The sequence below is a fragment of the Pieris brassicae genome, chromosome 2 (genome assembly GCF_905147105.1).
Source record: "Pieris brassicae chromosome 2, ilPieBrab1.1, whole genome shotgun sequence".
Taxonomy (NCBI): Eukaryota; Metazoa; Arthropoda; class Insecta; order Lepidoptera; family Pieridae; genus Pieris; species Pieris brassicae.
In genome coordinates, this window is record NC_059666.1 from 6,706,813 (window position 1) to 6,724,378 (window position 17,566).

At 35.8% G+C, this 17,566-nt stretch overlaps 4 protein-coding genes across 7 annotated transcripts; 1 reads left to right on the plus strand and 3 right to left on the minus strand.

Moving 5' to 3' along the window:
• Positions 1-5: 5 nt before the first annotated feature.
• LOC123720788 lies at positions 6-1,791 on the minus strand. 2 transcript variants are annotated; one of them, XR_006756086.1, is made up of 4 exons: positions 1,642-1,791; positions 1,179-1,481; positions 932-980; positions 6-590 (listed from the first exon to the last, which is right to left on the minus strand). XR_006756086.1 is itself a non-coding variant. In XM_045677550.1 (3 exons), exons 1-3 carry the CDS (start codon positions 1,493-1,495, stop codon positions 24-26), a joined length of 933 nt encoding a protein of 310 aa, XP_045533506.1. In that variant the 5' UTR covers positions 1,496-1,786; the 3' UTR covers positions 6-23. The 2 variants fall into 2 exon arrangements, 1 of the variants encoding a protein (XP_045533506.1); XM_045677550.1 differs by having other exon boundaries at positions 1,179-1,786.
• Positions 1,792-5,796: 4,005 nt separating this feature from the next.
• On the plus strand, positions 5,797-7,424 carry LOC123720791 (ubiquitin-conjugating enzyme E2 S). The gene is made up of 2 exons (XM_045677556.1): positions 5,797-6,189; positions 6,885-7,424. The coding sequence occupies exons 1-2, from the start codon at positions 6,042-6,044 to the stop codon at positions 7,337-7,339; spliced, it is 603 nt and encodes a 200-aa protein (XP_045533512.1). The 5' UTR covers positions 5,797-6,041; the 3' UTR covers positions 7,340-7,424.
• A 721-nt stretch (positions 7,425-8,145) lies between these two features.
• On the minus strand, positions 8,146-10,389 carry LOC123720789 (lens fiber major intrinsic protein-like). Of its 2 annotated transcripts, none has more exons than XM_045677553.1 (3): positions 10,256-10,389; positions 8,693-9,303; positions 8,146-8,358 (listed from the first exon to the last, which is right to left on the minus strand). In XM_045677553.1, exons 1-3 carry the CDS (start codon positions 10,266-10,268, stop codon positions 8,233-8,235), a joined length of 750 nt encoding a protein of 249 aa, XP_045533509.1. In that variant the 5' UTR covers positions 10,269-10,389; the 3' UTR covers positions 8,146-8,232. The 2 variants fall into 2 exon arrangements, with proteins under 2 accessions (XP_045533509.1, XP_045533507.1); XM_045677551.1 differs by lacking the exon at positions 10,256-10,389 and adding an exon at positions 9,948-10,244.
• Positions 10,390-13,136: 2,747 nt separating this feature from the next.
• Positions 13,137-17,459, minus strand: LOC123720790 (probable aquaporin TIP4-2). 2 transcript variants are annotated; one of them, XM_045677554.1, is made up of 5 exons: positions 17,063-17,459; positions 16,381-16,910; positions 16,068-16,148; positions 15,588-15,667; positions 13,137-13,414 (listed from the first exon to the last, which is right to left on the minus strand). In XM_045677554.1, exons 1-4 carry the CDS (start codon positions 17,097-17,099, stop codon positions 15,593-15,595), a joined length of 723 nt encoding a protein of 240 aa, XP_045533510.1. In that variant the 5' UTR covers positions 17,100-17,459; the 3' UTR covers positions 13,137-13,414; positions 15,588-15,592. The 2 variants fall into 2 exon arrangements, with proteins under 2 accessions (XP_045533510.1, XP_045533511.1); XM_045677555.1 differs by having other exon boundaries at positions 16,381-16,923; positions 17,063-17,116.
• Between the last annotated feature and the right edge of the window lie 107 nt (positions 17,460-17,566).

Below are 17,566 nucleotides of genomic sequence, written 5' to 3' on the forward strand. Positions count from 1 at the left end.
AAATATGTCTATAAAACAATTTATTAAGTGGTAAGTCCATTGGGCAATGCGCGTACCAGGCGAGGTGCGCGCCCAGAAGTCGAAGTATGATCCCAAGCATTACCATTACTTTCTGAGGAATAGTTGTTTTTTCGTCTGCGACGCACCCGCTTTCGCTTTATGCGCTGGTTGTTGACATTTGAATAATCTTCCATGACCCAAATGTTATCCTGTTCATCACTTTGAGTCCTTTGAGAAAATGTATTATCTAACATTGCTAGCGCTCTTTCCTTATAAGATTCAAGATCTGTTTCGTTTTCGTTCTCTTGAATGGACTCTCTCTTTTCTTCGCCCTGTGCTTTGGTATGTTGAACAGAGGAATACCCTACACCAGCCACTTTTTCTGATTTTCCTCCGTCAATAGAGGAATATCCTACACCAGCCCCATTTTCTGATTTTCCTTCATCAATTGAGGAATATTCTACACCAGCTCCATTTTCTGATTTTCCTCCATCAATTGAGGAATATTCTACACCAGCTCCATTTTCTGATTTTCCTCCGTCAATTGCATCTATTGAAGACTTGTGAGCTTCACATATCATATAAGAATGCTAAAAATATTATAAGCCATAAATACTGCTGTAATTAAAGTTTAGGTATTAAATTATATTATTGCATTTAATTATGAAGCATTATTAACATATGATAAATCTACAAAATTAAGTTTCCAATCAGTTAAAATCTATCTTAACTGAATTAGAAATAAAGAAGATAGATACTTATTTTTACTCTAAGAAACACAAAAAAATTAATAGATTTTTTGTTTGTACCATAATTTACCAAGTACTCCTTAAAAACATTTAAAATTGGTATAATGGTGCAAGTTCAAATATTTTTTCGAAATAATTATACTGTATGTTTTTTATAGAATGTTTAACAATAAATAACTTACATTGCCAGGTTTTACATTTCTTGTTACATCTGTTTTTATTGGAAAAACTCTGAAAAAGATTACAGAATTATTATTGGAATCCTAGAATGCTTTAACTAACGCAATACTACATAATAATATCTAATATTATGATAAACATAATCCCTTTGGGTTAACATAGTGTACTAACTACTTTCACTTGTATTGTATATGTTCACTTTGAAATTAAATTTTCAATGGGAAAAGGAATTCCGATTAGTTTACTTACTCCACAGGGTCATCAGGACAGAGGATAGTGAGCCGTTCGGCACTAGGTAGTAAATGTCCACGGGAGCGAAGCACAAAGGATTCAGTCACGGCTAGTAAGTCGCGAAGCCGTTGCTCGAGCCAACGGACACGGCGGTGCGGATCCACCGACACATAGCAGTGCGCACGCGGATCCTTCTCGTCATATATCCGTAGCAGACACACTCCTACACGAAACCGTTCCCTTGGATTTTTTTTCAATCCTTTGGATCCTATGTCATTGCCGTGGCTGCTGTCGACTTCCGAACTCTCAGAATCGATTCTTCTGCAGGAAGACATGATCAATATTGAAACTGATCTCTTTGCTGCTATATCTTGTCACAGTAATTTAACAAGCTATAATACACCTTACTACAAATATTTAATTGTACAGCTATTTTGAGCGTTATACTTAGTAAATAATATTTTTATATTTAGTAACATACACTAGGAAAAATGAAGACTTGGTGTTCACCAAATGCAGAATCTTTATTAAAAATATTAAATTTATATCATTAGTTTTGGTTCGTAAACACCTAAAACGCCAGAGTTTAAATTTTCAATCTTCATACTTCACAGGTTATGAGTGAAATTTAATTTTGACAGCTAGACTATACTTAATAGCAGGCGGCTTAGACAAGATGCCTTAACAGTAGTATATATTGTAGAAAGACGAAAACTATTCGTATGAAAATGACAGCTCGTGTCGACAGTCGGTAGCCTAGGCCCAAAAGGCGTGAGTCGGGAAACAATAAGCGAAGCCATGACGGTACTACGAAAAGACTCATATTAACACTTACGCTTTTCGGTAGTCAACCGCCAATTATAAATGTTTCGACAGTGTAGAAAAAACGGCGTTTATCTGCCATGTTTTAAAAAATGACATATTTTGGACGTTTTAACGAAAGGTTTGAGTTTTAAGTATTTGTAATTTTAATTTGATCTAGCTTTTTCGTTCTTGTATCATTATAATGATGTAAACTAGAGTTAATATTTTTAAGTTAAGACTTTTAGTTTTTCAATGAATTAATGCGAGGATAACATAATAGACGCCGATAAATATGAAAATATCAAGAATATCAACAAATTAGTACAGGTAAATATTTCTTTCTTTAAGCTATAGTTTTCTGAAATTCGAACATCCTAGTTATATTGGATATCTGTTATTTATATTTATATTGCATGTAAGTTAAAGGTAATTGTTTGTTGTAAACTTTATACCATTTAATATTGCTTATAATCATAAAGTAAAATTATAGTACATTTTATTTGTATTATTTAGATGTGAAAGCAGACTAATGAACATAATTAGAAGTTCTTAATATATTAAAAGCTATTGTCAATCAATATTATGATTTAAATGTATCAAATCAACTGGATTTATGCTTCATGAACTTTAAAAATATACAATCTAGTAAACAATACTAAGTATCGGTAAGACGTTTTCTTTAATTATTTATTACTAAGTTAATATGGAGAAGTTTATTATGAAAATTTTTAATTTAAGTCCCGTAGGAATTACTGACATTGTTTGGCTATTAAAAACTTAAATGAAGTATATTTTAAAGTTTAGAATAAAGTAAAGAAGTTTAATATTAAAGTTACCTACTGAATAAACCTTGGAAAGATCTTATACGAGTTTATCAGTTTTCTATTTGATTAAAGTACTAACAAAATTAATATTTTCTTTTCAGAAAAAGAGAAGATAATAAGACAACTTTAAGTATTTACAGAAACCACTAAATTGGTGGCACCAATAGAGAAGTTGTATTAAAGTCTTAGCTTTTAATTAATTTAAGTGTTAGATTATGTACTTGAATATGAATTTGATAAAGAGAGAGATGAAGTATTTTATGAATAATTTAAAAAATAAGAGGAGTGGAGTAAGAAATAGTGCTTGGTTAAGTAAGATTGTTACCTTTTTTCATTACTTCAAGAACAGAAAACAGTAAACTCAAACTATGTTCTTCCACGTTTAATCGTATTAAGTTTGGCAGTTTGAATGTAAATGAGATATTTATTATAAACAAACTGTATTTGTAACTTTTGGGAAGAATTATATATTTACAATAACTATTATTATTTATAATGTTTGTGTTAAGAAAACAATCACTATTTTGTTAAATGGTCCAGGACATATGTTATCATAGTAACTGGAGGGCCTTTTCTGTTATGTATCAAATGCATGCAGGTATATAACCTTACAAAAGTATCTAAAAAATTTAAAGAAATCATGACAACATCTTATGTTAGGTTTTATGAATTGAACATTTTTTGGTTTAGAACAGCACCCAAACAAGATATTGAGTTTTATTGCTGCCCATTAATACTTTCATTTATTAGTGTCGGAAGGTCGTGATGCTGTCCACTTATACTTGTCTATGATACACTACATTTGAATTTGGATTATGTTTTTCTTTACTTTTGAATATTTTATTTGTGACGTCAACTCTAGTGGGAATTTTGACCTTCCTGCTAAGTAGATTGATCGCTTGTGCGATATCTGGTCTGGTACAGTAACCTTTCCACTGCTTCCCTTTAAAGATATTCCTTTTCCTGGGCAGTTTCCTGTATTGATTTAAATCGCTACTTGCGAGCATGTCACAAGGTTTGACAGTATTTTGTGTTCTTTGGCTTCTGACTTGTCAACTTATACCCAAGTGATATTTTTCTGTAATGATTCTATTTCAGATTGTATCGCCTTCTTCCAATGTCGTCTGTCGGAGCCAGTCACAGCTTCTTTGTATGTGATTAAAGAGCAGTCATTGTCGTCATTATTTTCTGACGTAACGCGGTCACGCAGCGACTTAACTCGTAATCATTGGTCCATGCTGATGGTCTCACGTCTCTTTGTGGTCTTCCACTTGAGGGAGATGTTGTATCGCCTTCACCATTTCCCACTAGATATTTATCCAACCACGCTCTGCTACCCCTTAGTTAATTTAGATTTTTCTGTTTTTAATTACATATATAAATATGATTACATCTACATTAATGATGCATTTAATTTAGTGCATCTGTGTGTTCAGTAGTTATGTTTGTATTGTATAACAAGTTGTTATATTTTCTTATTTTTCTATTTATACTTCGCAATATGTTAAGGAATGCAGTCTACAGAGGTGCCTTATATTTTAATTAAAAAAAACTCTGACTGAAATATTTTTATTTTACTACCTGTATGTTTAATATTTCTAACTATAGTACAGGTCATTTATATATGCATTAGGTGTACAATATTCGTTTATTGCTATATGCAAGAGAGTAATGTGAACCACTTCAATGGCTTTTCCTACTAATCAAGACATAGGTCAATTAATGCAATTACCGAAAATAAAATCAAATATATAATAACATAGGTACAATTTTTATTAATTCCTTACTTTAACAGGTTTTGCATTCACATATTAACTAGTAGCAATATACTGATATAAACAAAAGTTAATTGATATAAATCAGCATCAAACTTAAATTTATATCTAAGATGTTGGAGCACCAATAACGAATCAAAAGTTAATTAAGGGTCATAATTTCGTACCAGACTAGGTTTCTATTTTATCATCTTTATTAATACCTTTTCATTGAGTACTTGCTGTTTTACAATTCTCACTTTTGAAAGGAAAAATAGGTTTTAAACAATCAACTTTTATAAATAATTACTTAAGTTTAATTGAAATTGGATTTATTGGAGATAAACAGAGACAATTCAAACTATGTAGTAGCAAATCACTAGAAAATAATAGACTTATTCCATAATATTAACTCAAAATCTGCATTCAAATTGACATTGAAAATTTTCAAGCACAAACACCAAACCTAATTAAAATCAAACATAATTAAAGCTTTAATCAAACATTAATTTCAGTGTTCACACTAGTCTGTTTTTTTTAATTTCTTGGACTTTATCAACTGGTAATCTATTTTCTTTTTACTCTTTATTTATCAATCCGCAGTACTATTTCTATTGTTTAAATTTATGAGAGAACGTGAACAAACCATACTTAATTTTAATTTCTGGTTCTTATTGCAAATTAACATTAATATTGTAAAGTTTTTACTTTTACTAGGTTTGTAAATGTTATTAGGATTAGATTAGGAATACATTTAATCCAAGACAATATGACAGAATAAGGTGCTACGAACAGCGGATCGCAGCTACGCTGTCCACTTTGTGGTAGTGTCTCTTGACTGCGAACGAAGCGTTTTCCATAGTATAATTACTCAAAAGCGGTGGCGTATGTAGATAACTTTTCGGTATTAATATGGCTAGACCACAAAGTGCTATTAAGTTATGCCTTAAATCGTGAACTACACGGTTTTAATATTTAATATCAGGATGGAATCTCATTATCATTTATTTAGTGCGTTAAATAAAAAGAGCTATTTAAAGCTTGTTTTTAGGTTTAAGCTTTTTGCTACATATTAAATATCAATCTAACACACTAGCAAGAATTATCCTGTAAATTTGTTTAAAGATTTACCGTGTTTTTTAACCAGGGAAAAATAAATGCTTATTATTTTTTTTATTTCTTAGGTTATTCGGTTATATATTCTGTGGAAATATATATAATGTAAGTATAGCCTATATCTTTATCTATAGCACTTACCGTTTATAATTGCCCAGACTAATATAAAACAAAAAAAAAGAAAATATATTGTGTCGTTAAACGTTAATAATTTATAAAATCTTACAATTTAACCGATGAAATTATATTTTTAGCTCAGAAGCATAGTATAATTAATAATCCAAACCAAGAAAGAGCTTGATAATCAGCAGGAAGTGACATCATAAAAACGTTGGCGGTTGGAGTTGCGTCTGGTGGCTAGTGATGGTGAAGCGCTGGGCGTGATGTCGAATGTGGAGAATGTGTGCCCGCAGGTGCTACGCGGCGTGGCGCGCGAATTACGGCGGTTGGCTGCCAACCCACCTGCTGGGATCAAGCTGCTGCTGCGTGACGACGACCTCACCGACGTTGTAGCCCTCGTCGACGGACCCGGTAACAATCTCTTTTCTAATGAGCTAAATGATTTAAAATGACGGAAACAGTAGTTAACTAAAAGCAACACACTAAATCTTTAAACCAAGTACATTTTGCAATTAGTACCCATGAATACTGAACAAGTGTTTTTTTTATAGTACAGAATTAAATCCCTAACGGGTTTCATTAAATGTTATAAAAACAAGTTTGTATGCTATATTGTTCATTAAGGAACATGGACCAGTGTAAAATATTCAGATCATTATCTTTTGTTTATGTTTAAAATTTATATAAACTACATATGAACAAAGCAATATTTTAATATAAAAACATTAAATTTTAAAGGCTTATGAAGTAAGTATATTATGTAATATGAACTAAGTAATCACTGCGAGGACTAGATTAATTGAACCATTGTTCAATTGAGCTTTAAATATGTGAAATCCTGATAAATATTGCGCAAAAATTTGATGTAACTTACAATATTTTAAATGTATGGTGATTGATAGTTTTTTCTTTTAATCATTATAATGACAACAATCAAAATTATGGTCCTTTTCCTATTGTAAACTACCCAATCTTGTATCTACACTAATTTAAGGCACCTAATAATAATTCTAATTAAAACAAATAATTTCAAAAGAATAGTTTGACATTTTATGATAGATTTGATCACATTCTATAATATGTAGGTAACAAATGTCGTTTTGCAGCAGAGACACCTTACGCTGGTGGCGTTTTCCGGGTGCGGCTGGTCTTAGGCAGAGAGTTCCCAACCGTGCCGCCACGCGCGTACTTCCTCACGCGTGTCTTCCACCCTAACGTGTCATCTGTTGGTGAGGTCTGTGTGAACACACTGAAGCGCGACTGGCGTCCGGAACTAGGGCTTGAGCACGCACTACTCGCAGTCAAGTGCCTACTCATTGCGCCCAATCCTGATTCAGCGCTAAATGCTGACGCGGCAGCGTTACTCCGCGATAGGTACGACGATTACTTCGCTCGAGCAAAGCTCTATACCGATATTCACGCGCGTCCAGACGCGGCCTCTGGCCCAGCGCACGCCTCTGCAGCAAGCGAACCTTCTGACGCTGCCCCCCGAGCGAAGCGTGAGCGCCGAACCCAACCACCTCTCGCCAAAGACAAGAGACGCATCCTCAAAAGATTATGAGCATCCCACATAGCATTAACTATAATTAGGTGTGTAAAATATTTGATTTAATTTTATTTAAGTTAATAATAAATGATGAAGCGATTTCTTAATTGGTATTAATTTTTTTTATTCCAGTCTAACTAATCTACAAGATAATGTAGAAGAATTTAGATACATTATTACTTTTGGTGCATTTCATGTGATAATATAAAATGTATGTACAATCAAATTTTTAAAAAGATTCAGGAACTACTTTTTAGAAAGCTAAGATATATTATGAAGCTGTAAGTTCTAATGATTTTCTCTCCATTAATTTAGAAAAATAATTTTGCTTACCTTTGAAATTTATATAACCTAATTTATTATTTCATACATAAATAAATTCCACTATGCAACTAAAACATCCATTTACGCTAAATTTTCAGCTAAATCCTTCCTATAATTAAAATATTTCTCAATGGAGCAATTAAAAATACTTGTAACAATAATAATTAATAATATATAATCAAAATACCTAAGGAGTAACTGTGTAGATAAGTTTATTGTGACAAATTACTTGCAAACTAATAAAAAGAATACTATTTGCTACGCTACTATATGTTATAATGACTTGTTAGAGATAATGATGTCTATTGTCCTACTTATTATTAATGTTTATTGGTTTTGGCGGTGTAGTATGTTAAGTTAAATACTATACAAATGTTTATACAGTTTGTATGTTGCGTCCCTAGCTACTACATTCATAATAGAACTAGAATGTGGAGACGCAGAATTTCCAGGTATCAAAATAAATAAATTTTCTTAATAAGTAAAATAACCTAGAGTACTTTTTGAAATTTTACAATATATAAAAGTTTATTAAGTTACATATGTACAAAGTTTACGACACTCGTAACGTAGTAGGAGAGTCGTTATGCCTCGGCTTTGTCGTGTAAGGGTAGGTCTTCGGGGCGGACAGGACGCCGTGCGGGCGGGCCAAGAGTGCGCTGAAGGAGCGAAGCTGCCGCTGCGCCACCCAGTGGACCGACCCAGTATACCTGTACACATATCGTAGTTGAGCAAAATATATCGCCACAAATTAATTTTATTATTATTTATTAACAAGGATCGATATCATTCAAGCTCTGTGGTCGCAACCAGATACCCTGTTTTATTGTTATAAATAATTCGAGTTCCCACTACTGGTTCAAGCCGACTGATTTGTAATAAATAAAAAATCACAGATTCTTTGATACAATAATAATTTACAGACAATACTAGATAATAATTAATTTACAACAATTACTAAGAATAGTAAAATTTTATTTATATTTTTATAAATCAACGAGCCTAACGTTAGACCGAATGTTTCTTTGGTTTGAATTGACTCACCCAATGGTCGGCAGTGAAACCCTGCAAGAGTGCAGGAGCAAAGCTACGGGCAGGATTAAGACTGGCGCCCGTGAGAGGGCCGCCTGCGTAAATTAGGCCCGCCACTACCAGACCAAGCTTCAAGGACGCCGCAGGATCGACACGACCCGCATCTTCTGCTCGCCAAATGCCACCAGCCGTCAACACCAATGTTCCCGTCAAGAGCGCCTCTAATAACGCTGCGCTTATCACGCCCACGCCAGATCCTGGTGCTGTTCCGCCCACCGGCCCGCTCTCAAAGAACGCTGACGGCGATAGCAGCATAAGCGCTCCGAATCCAAGCGTGGCGCCCACCACTTGCGCTATAACGTAAGGTAGCGCCGCAGCCCACGGGAGCCGCCCAGCCAGCGCCGCCGCGAGCGTCACGGCCGGGTTCATGTGCGCACCCGAAATACCGCCGAACCCCTCGATGAGGGCGACGACGAGGAAACCGAAGGCTAGCGCAGGGTGCGATAATGGTGCACCGGGAGGCAGCAGAGCAGCAGCGCCGAGCCCCACTAGCAACGCTGTAGCCAGCACCTCGGCAACAAGCGCGCGCCACCACATTACCGCCCACGCGCGCGCACCTTTCTCTGTAAATCCACACTTTATATATTTTCCTATAAGTTTTATATATATATATATATATATATATATATATATATATATAATTAAATATCAATCAAAAATCTTGTAATTGTTAAAGTCTATACGAAATCAAACTTATTCAATATATTGCGGCAACAGTATAAATGAAAATATTAATTCGATTTTGTCTGATCTTTAAGACTGTAAATATGTGTTAGCAATGCCAAAAACAATTACCTACCTGGCTAATATTAATTTCAAGTTTGCTATAAAATGCGTTATACATACGAGGCCTCTTTATTTAATCATAGTGCAACAACTTATTTATTAATTAAATCACAAATAAGGTGAGCGGTAGGCACTCAGTATTGTAAAAGCGCCGTGACCTTAGACGCCGTCGCTCGACGCTCAGCTTTACGAATCACTCGTTTGAATAATGAATATTTATTTATTAATATATACTTAAGTCAACGTTTGTTTGTAGACGGTTAAAAATGTAAAGGTCGGACAACCACTTGTTGATACTTAGCGCAGTTTTCATGGCGCTTAATTGTTAGGGATAATGTAACCCTTAAGACCGGCTGCAAGGAACACATCTTAGGCAAGTCTTCTTATTTATTTATCTTTGAGAACCAGTTTAGTAGCTTACCTTTCAAGGTCGACTCCATAAACTATGTATAATTTTATATCATTAATGATCTTGTAACTATTTAAACATTTGCATATTATATTAAGTATTACTTTCATAGGTCAAACACTAAAATATCTATCTTATCTGCCCAATTCGTTTTATAGAAAAGAAAAAAACTGCGGTGTTTAATACCAATACCACACACACATCATTCAGACACTAACAAAAAAAATCTGAACAAAACTTGGTTGCTGCTGCAATGTCTTAAATCGCAAATTTATATTTTTGTCGATCTCTCGGAGGTGTGGCAAAGCTCGTGTACTGACCGTCTGTGGCCATCGGCGATAAATGCAGCCCTCGTATGGCAAGTTGATGTGAACTCTCGGAAAGCGGTGTTCAGGGTGTGTGGCGTGTGGCGGCGCGATCACAACTAGCGGAGTCCGATATCGGCTATTGAGCCAAGACTGTCAACTTCTTTCCCCCGCGTCCCGCACCTCTCACAGTGCCGCCAAGGGTGCTTCTGCCTTTGCGCACTCAGTAACGACACGTATTAATCGTAGTGATTGTACTCAAAAGAGTCCTTAATCTTTGATTATATTGTTGCTCCTACTTCTGTGCCCTTGTCGTTTGTTAAGCCCTTTGCAATCCCGTACTCGTCGTCAACTACACAAGACAAGGTTAACTCTATTACCTTTCTAATTACATATAAGGTCTTATCGAACAATGTAATTTAGAAATAACTGATTGAAGTATTTGTTGAATATTATTCAAATATCTGCTATCAGAGGTCAGAGGTGTGTGTCGAGTTATCGGTCAAAAATAACATCGCTACGCTCGCTATAGCTGACTCTTCTAATACATTGTCAAACTGTAGCCGATTCAACACAGCCTAATTCCATGTTAATTTCCCCATCGTCGCAACCTATCAGCGCGTTTCTAAATGTTGACTGGATGAGCCTGTACACATATTGTTTCAGCGATGTGTGTATAGACACAGCTCGCAGTACGGCAGGCTGCCACCATTTGTATGTGACATTCGCCAAACACGGTTTATCAGAAATGTCTTGGCCGAAGCTACTAATTACGCCGTTTGATAATGAGCGTAGCGAGTGCGGCACTCACTAATAGCCAAAACGCCCGATCAGTTCGATACGGAGCCTTTCCTGTATCTATTTTGATAGATCGACACCCAACGACAAAAATAGACAACGAGTTAATTAAAGTTTAGGTTAATGTGATTTGTTACGGTGGCAGTGATTAATAAATATAATTTAATTGCAATAGTGAATGGGTTTTACTCATATAATACAAGTTTAATCTCACAAAATTGTATATTATTGTTAGAACTGAAACATTTATCCCAAAACATGCGTTTCTTTACGTTTAGGATCTGTTTCACAATGTATGGATAAAGTATCAAATAGCTATGCAACACAAATTATTTGGAAGATAAATGTTCCGAATAAGACACTTCGCGTTTCATCGGACTCGTAACTTATGGTGGACTTTATGTGACGAACAGCGCTATCTGAGAGTCGTGAACGCAACAATAGTGTTTATCCTACCAATAAGTTATAAATAGCTTATTTGTAACTTATCCGTACATTGTGAAACAGACCCTTAATGTTGTAAAGATATTTCAATGTTTCCCCTAATTGATATGAAAAACTGGCAAACAGAAAAAAAATTAAGCCATATGGATATTCGATTTTTAAAAGATCTTGCGTGGCGGTTATGCTACTTAATGTAATTCCTATTTCCTACGAGTCATTTCATTTATACCCAAAAATTGTATACTTATACATTTTAATATATAATAAAATAAAAATAAATTAATGTTTCATATTAGGAGGGTATCAAGATGATTACGAATAGTAATGACGTGACATCCCCATAACAAAAGATGTAGTTTTGCACTGCTCCGACCGCAAATGCCATGATGATTCTGTTACAATATTGTGAGTGAAGATATAAAAATGATTGAGAATTTTATTATTCGACAGTCATTACACCCATAACAGCTGTTACTTAATTTGGAAATCAGACTTCTTTATTTTTAAATTCACGTGAATTGCGTTGTTTGCCTTGGTAAAATTTTGAGTACATTAAAAATAGACCCAATCTTATTTGATCGTAATCGTATTCTATGGATCTACTGAACTGATTAAAAAAAAATGTGTGTATGTACTAGTGTACACACGTAAGAAGTGTAACTTCTTTATGACCTTATTTTACGAAAAAATATGCATTTAATGCAATGCAAATATGCATTATTACAGAATTTCATTAATTGTAATAGAATTATTACTATCATTGTCATAGTATTAATGGCTTCGAATCTCTTCGAAACAACCGATGGTGGTATTCGAAGAGGAGTCGAAGTAAGAAGCAGACATGGAGAGAAATTAGGTGTGCCAAAAATCAATCTGGAACTGTTTAGGAAAAAGGCTTTTTGTATGGCTATTAAAGTGTACAATACTTTAACAAAATAATTAAAAGATCTTCCGACTAGAGTCTTTAAAAATCGACTTAGTATATTACTTTTGGAAAAATGTATTATTCAATAAATGATTATTTGCGTGAGACACTGTAGTTGATATAAATTTAATAACATTTGGTTTGATATGTAATTGGCCAATTCATATGACTAATAATGTAAAACTCCTTTAAAGACAAATTTGCGCGCCATTGTGTGTGGCAGAATATGCGAATTTACTATTGTACCATATTCTTGCAATAAATTTTATTATTACGGACAAGAAAAAAATGGCGCGTAACGGAAAATGTGACGGTAATTTTTATTTCAACGCCGATAAAGAAATTTCGCTTCAAAAATATTAAGATATTAAACTTGTTGGTAGCATTCCTACACGTATATTTGTTATGGAAAATGGGGTAAACAGACAAGAGGTTCACCTGATGTTAAGTGACACGCCCATTTACACTCTCAATGTCAGAGCACTCGCAAGTGCGCTGCGGGCCTTTTATTGCGGCTTTCACCGATGGGTAGCCATTAGGTATGAAATTTTTCAAGGTTTACTGGTTACGATTGCCTGTGCGAAGCTCGCCAGTAGGAAATATAATTACTGTAGGCCCTTTAAAACTCACAGAAAAACCCTGTTTTTAGTCAATAATTTCGATATTGTTCCAGGAACATGATTACCTCGGCTCAAAGAGTCGCTCGGTGAGTCAGAAGTGAAACTGATGTTCAGAATAAAATCAATCTTTATTTCACAAAATTTGTTGTCTTAAAACTAAACAAAAGATCCGTGAAGACAATGGGATGATGTTTGACCGTGGCGTGTATTTTTGACGGTAAGTTTTATTATCTTTCTCGAAACGTAATGTCAGACCCTGGCATCTTTTTGACTAGGAGCAGCAAATTATCTCAATATAGCCTGGACAGTGTGAGGGGTCCTCCAAAAATCAACAGCTTGTTGCCGTCTACCAACCCGCGCTTGGCGATGAAGGCTACTTGTATATAGCTAAAAAAGGTAATGAAACAGTCAAAGAAATGTATCTGCCTCAACCTTTGGAAAAAGAAGTCAGATTATACGATGTAAAAATATAACTATTTATTTCAAGCTCCCTCAAACGACGTAATAACTCGACTTCGGTTTGCCTTGTGCCATAGAATGTGAGGTTTCTTCTATAAAACAACTCTGCCTTCTCTTCAGACAATACGCAGTTCAGTTCCTTAAGTCCTAGATTTTACACTGTATTAAAATTCCATATGGAGACCACAAGAGAAAGAGGATATAACTCGTTTGGCATAGTCTAGATACCGTTGTTTTATAAGTTTGTTGGTTTAATTAGTTAATTACATCTTTTACAAACATAAATTGTTATGATAATAACTTTAATCTTAAGTTCACACATACAAGAACATTGCTTAGTTCCTTATCTATGTTTATGTTTATATGAATGTTAATTTTACGTCAACATTGTTAATTACAAAAAAATTTAATGTAAAAATCTTTAAACAAAAAAATACTGAACTAGTTTTTTTTTACCGGAATAATGTCGTGTCACTTTTTGTAAGCTCAAGATGTCGCTTTAAAATAATTTCAGGCAACAGGAGGCCAATTTTAATAACACTCTTTGAACTATTTGACCTTGCATATAAATACCATATAATAGATTACATATATTACTGTAAACAATAGCTAAAAATGTATTAAAGCGTTTTATCGATCGACAATGATGTACGAATTCATTTACAAAAACTATGTTTTTTGAGTCAATGTCAAGAACAGCTGTTTACTTTGTAATTATCAATAGCTCTTAATAATGAGGTTGCGACATCAGCGCTTTGGATATTGATGTTTTCTATGCTACAGGAGGCAAACGGGCAGGAGGCTTACCTGATGTTAAGTGATACCACCGCCCATGGACACTCGCACGGCCGGCCTTTTAAGAATTGGTACTTTTCTTGAAGGATTCTGTGTCGAATTGGTTCTGAAATACTTCAGTCGGCAGCTGGTTCCACCTAGTGGTAGTGCGCGGCATAAATTGCCTTAAGAAACCCTCAGTTTGCGAACGACGGACGTCAAGATGATACGAATAGTATTTGATTTTCTGCCTTGATGTCCGATGATGAGATGCAAGTAGTCAGAACAACTCATCTGAAAACTCTCCATGGTAAATGCGGTAGAAGATGTAAGATGCCATGGAGGCCCCACATCTCTACGCAACGCCAAGGGATCAAGCCGTTCAGAAAGTGACTGGCCGTCGATGATTCGAATCGCTCTTCGTTGAATACGGTCTAGCGAAAGGAGCTGGTACTGGGGAGCTACTGCCTCCGAATTTGCACTTTATAGAGTTGCAAACGAGGGCCCAAGGTGAAGTACCGTCTCGCATTGCTGAGCACACCAAGCTTTTTGGAGGCTAATTTAGCCTTCCCTTCCAAATGACCGCGATGCTAGCTGAAGCTTTAAGAAGCGTGTCGTCGAAGAGAGAAGTAGCGATAAATGGTATGTTTTTTAGCGGTGTTTTCCACTATGGGAGCTATACAGTCACGCATAGAATCACACACGCATAGTCACCAGAGGTTAGATAGGTCCCATCCTTCAAGCGTCCCGAGGCGACGAGAACAGATATCCGCTCTGATGTACACGCAAACTCCTGCCCGCGGCACAAATGAATGTTCCAATTTTTACTCCGGGTAGGATATCTGAGTCTCATTAAGAAAGAGCAAGGCCGTCTACGCAGTTTCTAAGTGAAAGTGGATAGCTTTGATGTTGGAGTTGAGCCCCTTAACATTTGTGAAGTCCACGGCAAGCCTTTGCTGATTTACTCCGTTTGCAGCGAAATTGGTTAATTGAAGAATACGAAGGGCAACCTGTGCGCCCACCATCGGGTGCTGAGCGGCCTTGTGGTGGCCGCCCAAAGGGCAATTCTCACCCTGAGGTAGTTTCTTTCCTCTGCACTTTAATTTTTTTTTGGGAGTTGCATGTGCTCCGGGAATCTCTCTCACCGCACGAGGTTATTCCACCAATGGGGTCGTGACGTCCCGGCAAAGATACTTGCATATAAAAACGGTATCGGTATCGCTGTCTCTATTAAGAGTTACAGAGTAAGGGCCTAGATTCTTTCTAATTTCTAAGTTTGCTAAATTTTTAAGAAAGATAGTCATAATAATCGATTGATGGAACATACCCGAGTCAGTGAAGCCGCCATAAGGCAACGTAAAGGGCTGTAGCCCCTGACGCGCCACCTAGCGGTCCAACCCAGTAAATCTGGAAATACACGTCGTAATTAACCACGTAATAAGTTCTTTAGTAATAATAAGTAATTAATTCTCAATACATTGACTGCAGTTATGTAAGCATTACTTTATCGGCCTTATTAATAAACAAGGAATAATAATAAAATAGGTACCTATTATGATATGTTTAACGTTCTTTTGACACGGAATGAACATCGTAATCATAGCAAATATCTGATATCTTTTGTCTACGTATAAGGCAGTTTGTTTAATAAATTTAATCGACTTCTACAATAATAAGTTAATCTTTTTGTTATCATGTTAAACTGAGATTTTGAGATTATCTTTAGTCTTCCGGATTCAATATGGGAAAATTAGTTTCGTTAGAAGTAATAATATAATAATACCGTATGATTATCATATGCACTCACCCAATGATGGTCCCAGTGGCCAGAGAGCAGAGCAGGCGCGAAACTCCGGAGTGGGTTTAAGCTAGCCCCAGATATTTCGCCCTGGAACGCAGGCCTACTTATTACAACTACTATAAGCTACCCAGGTATTATGTAGAGTGCATAAAGGATTTTTTTAAATTGCGTTTGTGTCAGTTAATATAAGGTTTATTTACTTGTATGTATTTTTTTTACTTAGTATAAAAGCAGTAAATACTTCATATACTAATAAATCTCTAAAGTGAACTTATGTATTTAATTACATATATTCAACCAAAGTAAAATAGTGACGTACCGCGGCAAGGGTTAAAGCCGAAACAGCAAGGCCAACGCGCAATGGCCACGAGTCGTGCCAACGTCGGTTACGGATGTCCCAGGCGCTCAAGTTGGCCAATGTCAGACAGCAAGTACATACTGCTTCTACAGCCGCTGCACGCCATACTACTCCATTTGGCATCGTAACGCAGTAAGCTGATTTGCCATTGTTTAACATCACTGCCGCTAATGCGCCAGCTATCGAACCAATTGCTTGAGCTACCATCATTCCTACACCCCGCGCCATACTAACACGACTACTCAACACTGCCGCCAGCGAGATGGCAGGATTCATGTGCGCCCCGGATACATGATCAAAGCACTGAACGAGAAGCGCCACGGTAAGTCCTGCAGCAACTGCGCGGGTCAACAGCGGTGAGGATTCACCACACGCTGGCAGGCAGGACAGGAAGACCAGCATCGCGGTTGCCACCAGTTCGCTTGTCAGTATGCGCCAAGTTTCTACCCCGTTATCCTTTTTACCAATCGCGGTGTATTCACCTGCTAAGTCTAAATTGAACAACTATAAAATAAGAATAATTTCATGCAGCTACCACTAAAATTAAATATTAGTTAGTACAACAAGGTTTAAACGTCTTCAATTATCAGACGCAGGCTTGTTTAGGTTACAAATGGAAATATGAGTATGATGAAAAGTTTACCTTGTACTACATCGCACGGCTTCAGGTGGGAAGACATCTTGGCATTAATTCTCGGCACTGCACAGTCGACACTGAACTCTTTTATGGATACAATCTTAGCACTATCTAATCTTCATAATTATACCGCAATTAATTTCGCGCCGAGATAAATGTTGCAAATATAGAAGAGGACGCGAGTTCTTTCTCATATTTTAAAAAGACTTTGAAGTCTCCTATATATATCTATTTTATGTACAAATACACTTCTATATATGAAGCTGTGACTCTGATGATCACATCGCAGAATAATATATTTTAAGATATTTACTCAGAATGTATAAAAAAATATCAAGGCCTTTCCAGCGATTAAACCTTAAATAAACTAATCTCGGATAGGTTTTATTCAAGCATTACTATATTTACAGCTTTCCAGATTTTATATTTGATAATTTGCAGTGTAGGATCAAGAAAATTTGTATATTCGGCTCCATTTTGATCTCCACGTTTTTTTGAAATCTTATATTG

What these genes read in the sequence shown, in the direction of transcription:
- LOC123720788 (XM_045677550.1), bottom strand. Translation starts at nt 1,495, where the DNA reads ATGTCTTCCTGCAGAAGAATCGATTCTGAGAGTTCGGAAGTCGACAGC. An exon ending in TGTCCTGATGACCCTGTGGA is followed by an intron (nt 981 to 1,178) that starts GTAAGTAAACTA and finishes AATCTTTTTCAG; the next exon opens with AGTTTTTCCAATAAAAACAG. An exon ending in GAAATGTAAAACCTGGCAAT is followed by an intron (nt 591 to 931) that starts GTAAGTTATTTA and finishes TAATATTTTTAG; the next exon opens with CATTCTTATATGATATGTGA.
- LOC123720791 (XM_045677556.1), top strand. Translation starts at nt 6,042, where the DNA reads ATGTCGAATGTGGAGAATGTGTGCCCGCAGGTGCTACGCGGCGTGGCG. An exon ending in AGCCCTCGTCGACGGACCCG is followed by an intron (nt 6,190 to 6,884) that starts GTAACAATCTCT and finishes GTCGTTTTGCAG; the next exon opens with CAGAGACACCTTACGCTGGT.
- LOC123720789 (XM_045677551.1), bottom strand. An exon ending in GTTTCACTGCCGACCATTGG is followed by an intron (nt 8,359 to 8,692) that starts GTGAGTCAATTC and finishes ATATGTGTACAG; the next exon opens with GTATACTGGGTCGGTCCACT.
- LOC123720790 (XM_045677554.1), bottom strand. Translation starts at nt 17,099, where the DNA reads ATGTCTTCCCACCTGAAGCCGTGCGATGTAGTACAAG. An exon ending in CGGCTTTAACCCTTGCCGCG is followed by an intron (nt 16,149 to 16,380) that starts GTACGTCACTAT and finishes CCTGCGTTCCAG; the next exon opens with GGCGAAATATCTGGGGCTAG. An exon ending in GCCACTGGGACCATCATTGG is followed by an intron (nt 15,668 to 16,067) that starts GTGAGTGCATAT and finishes GTGTATTTCCAG; the next exon opens with ATTTACTGGGTTGGACCGCT.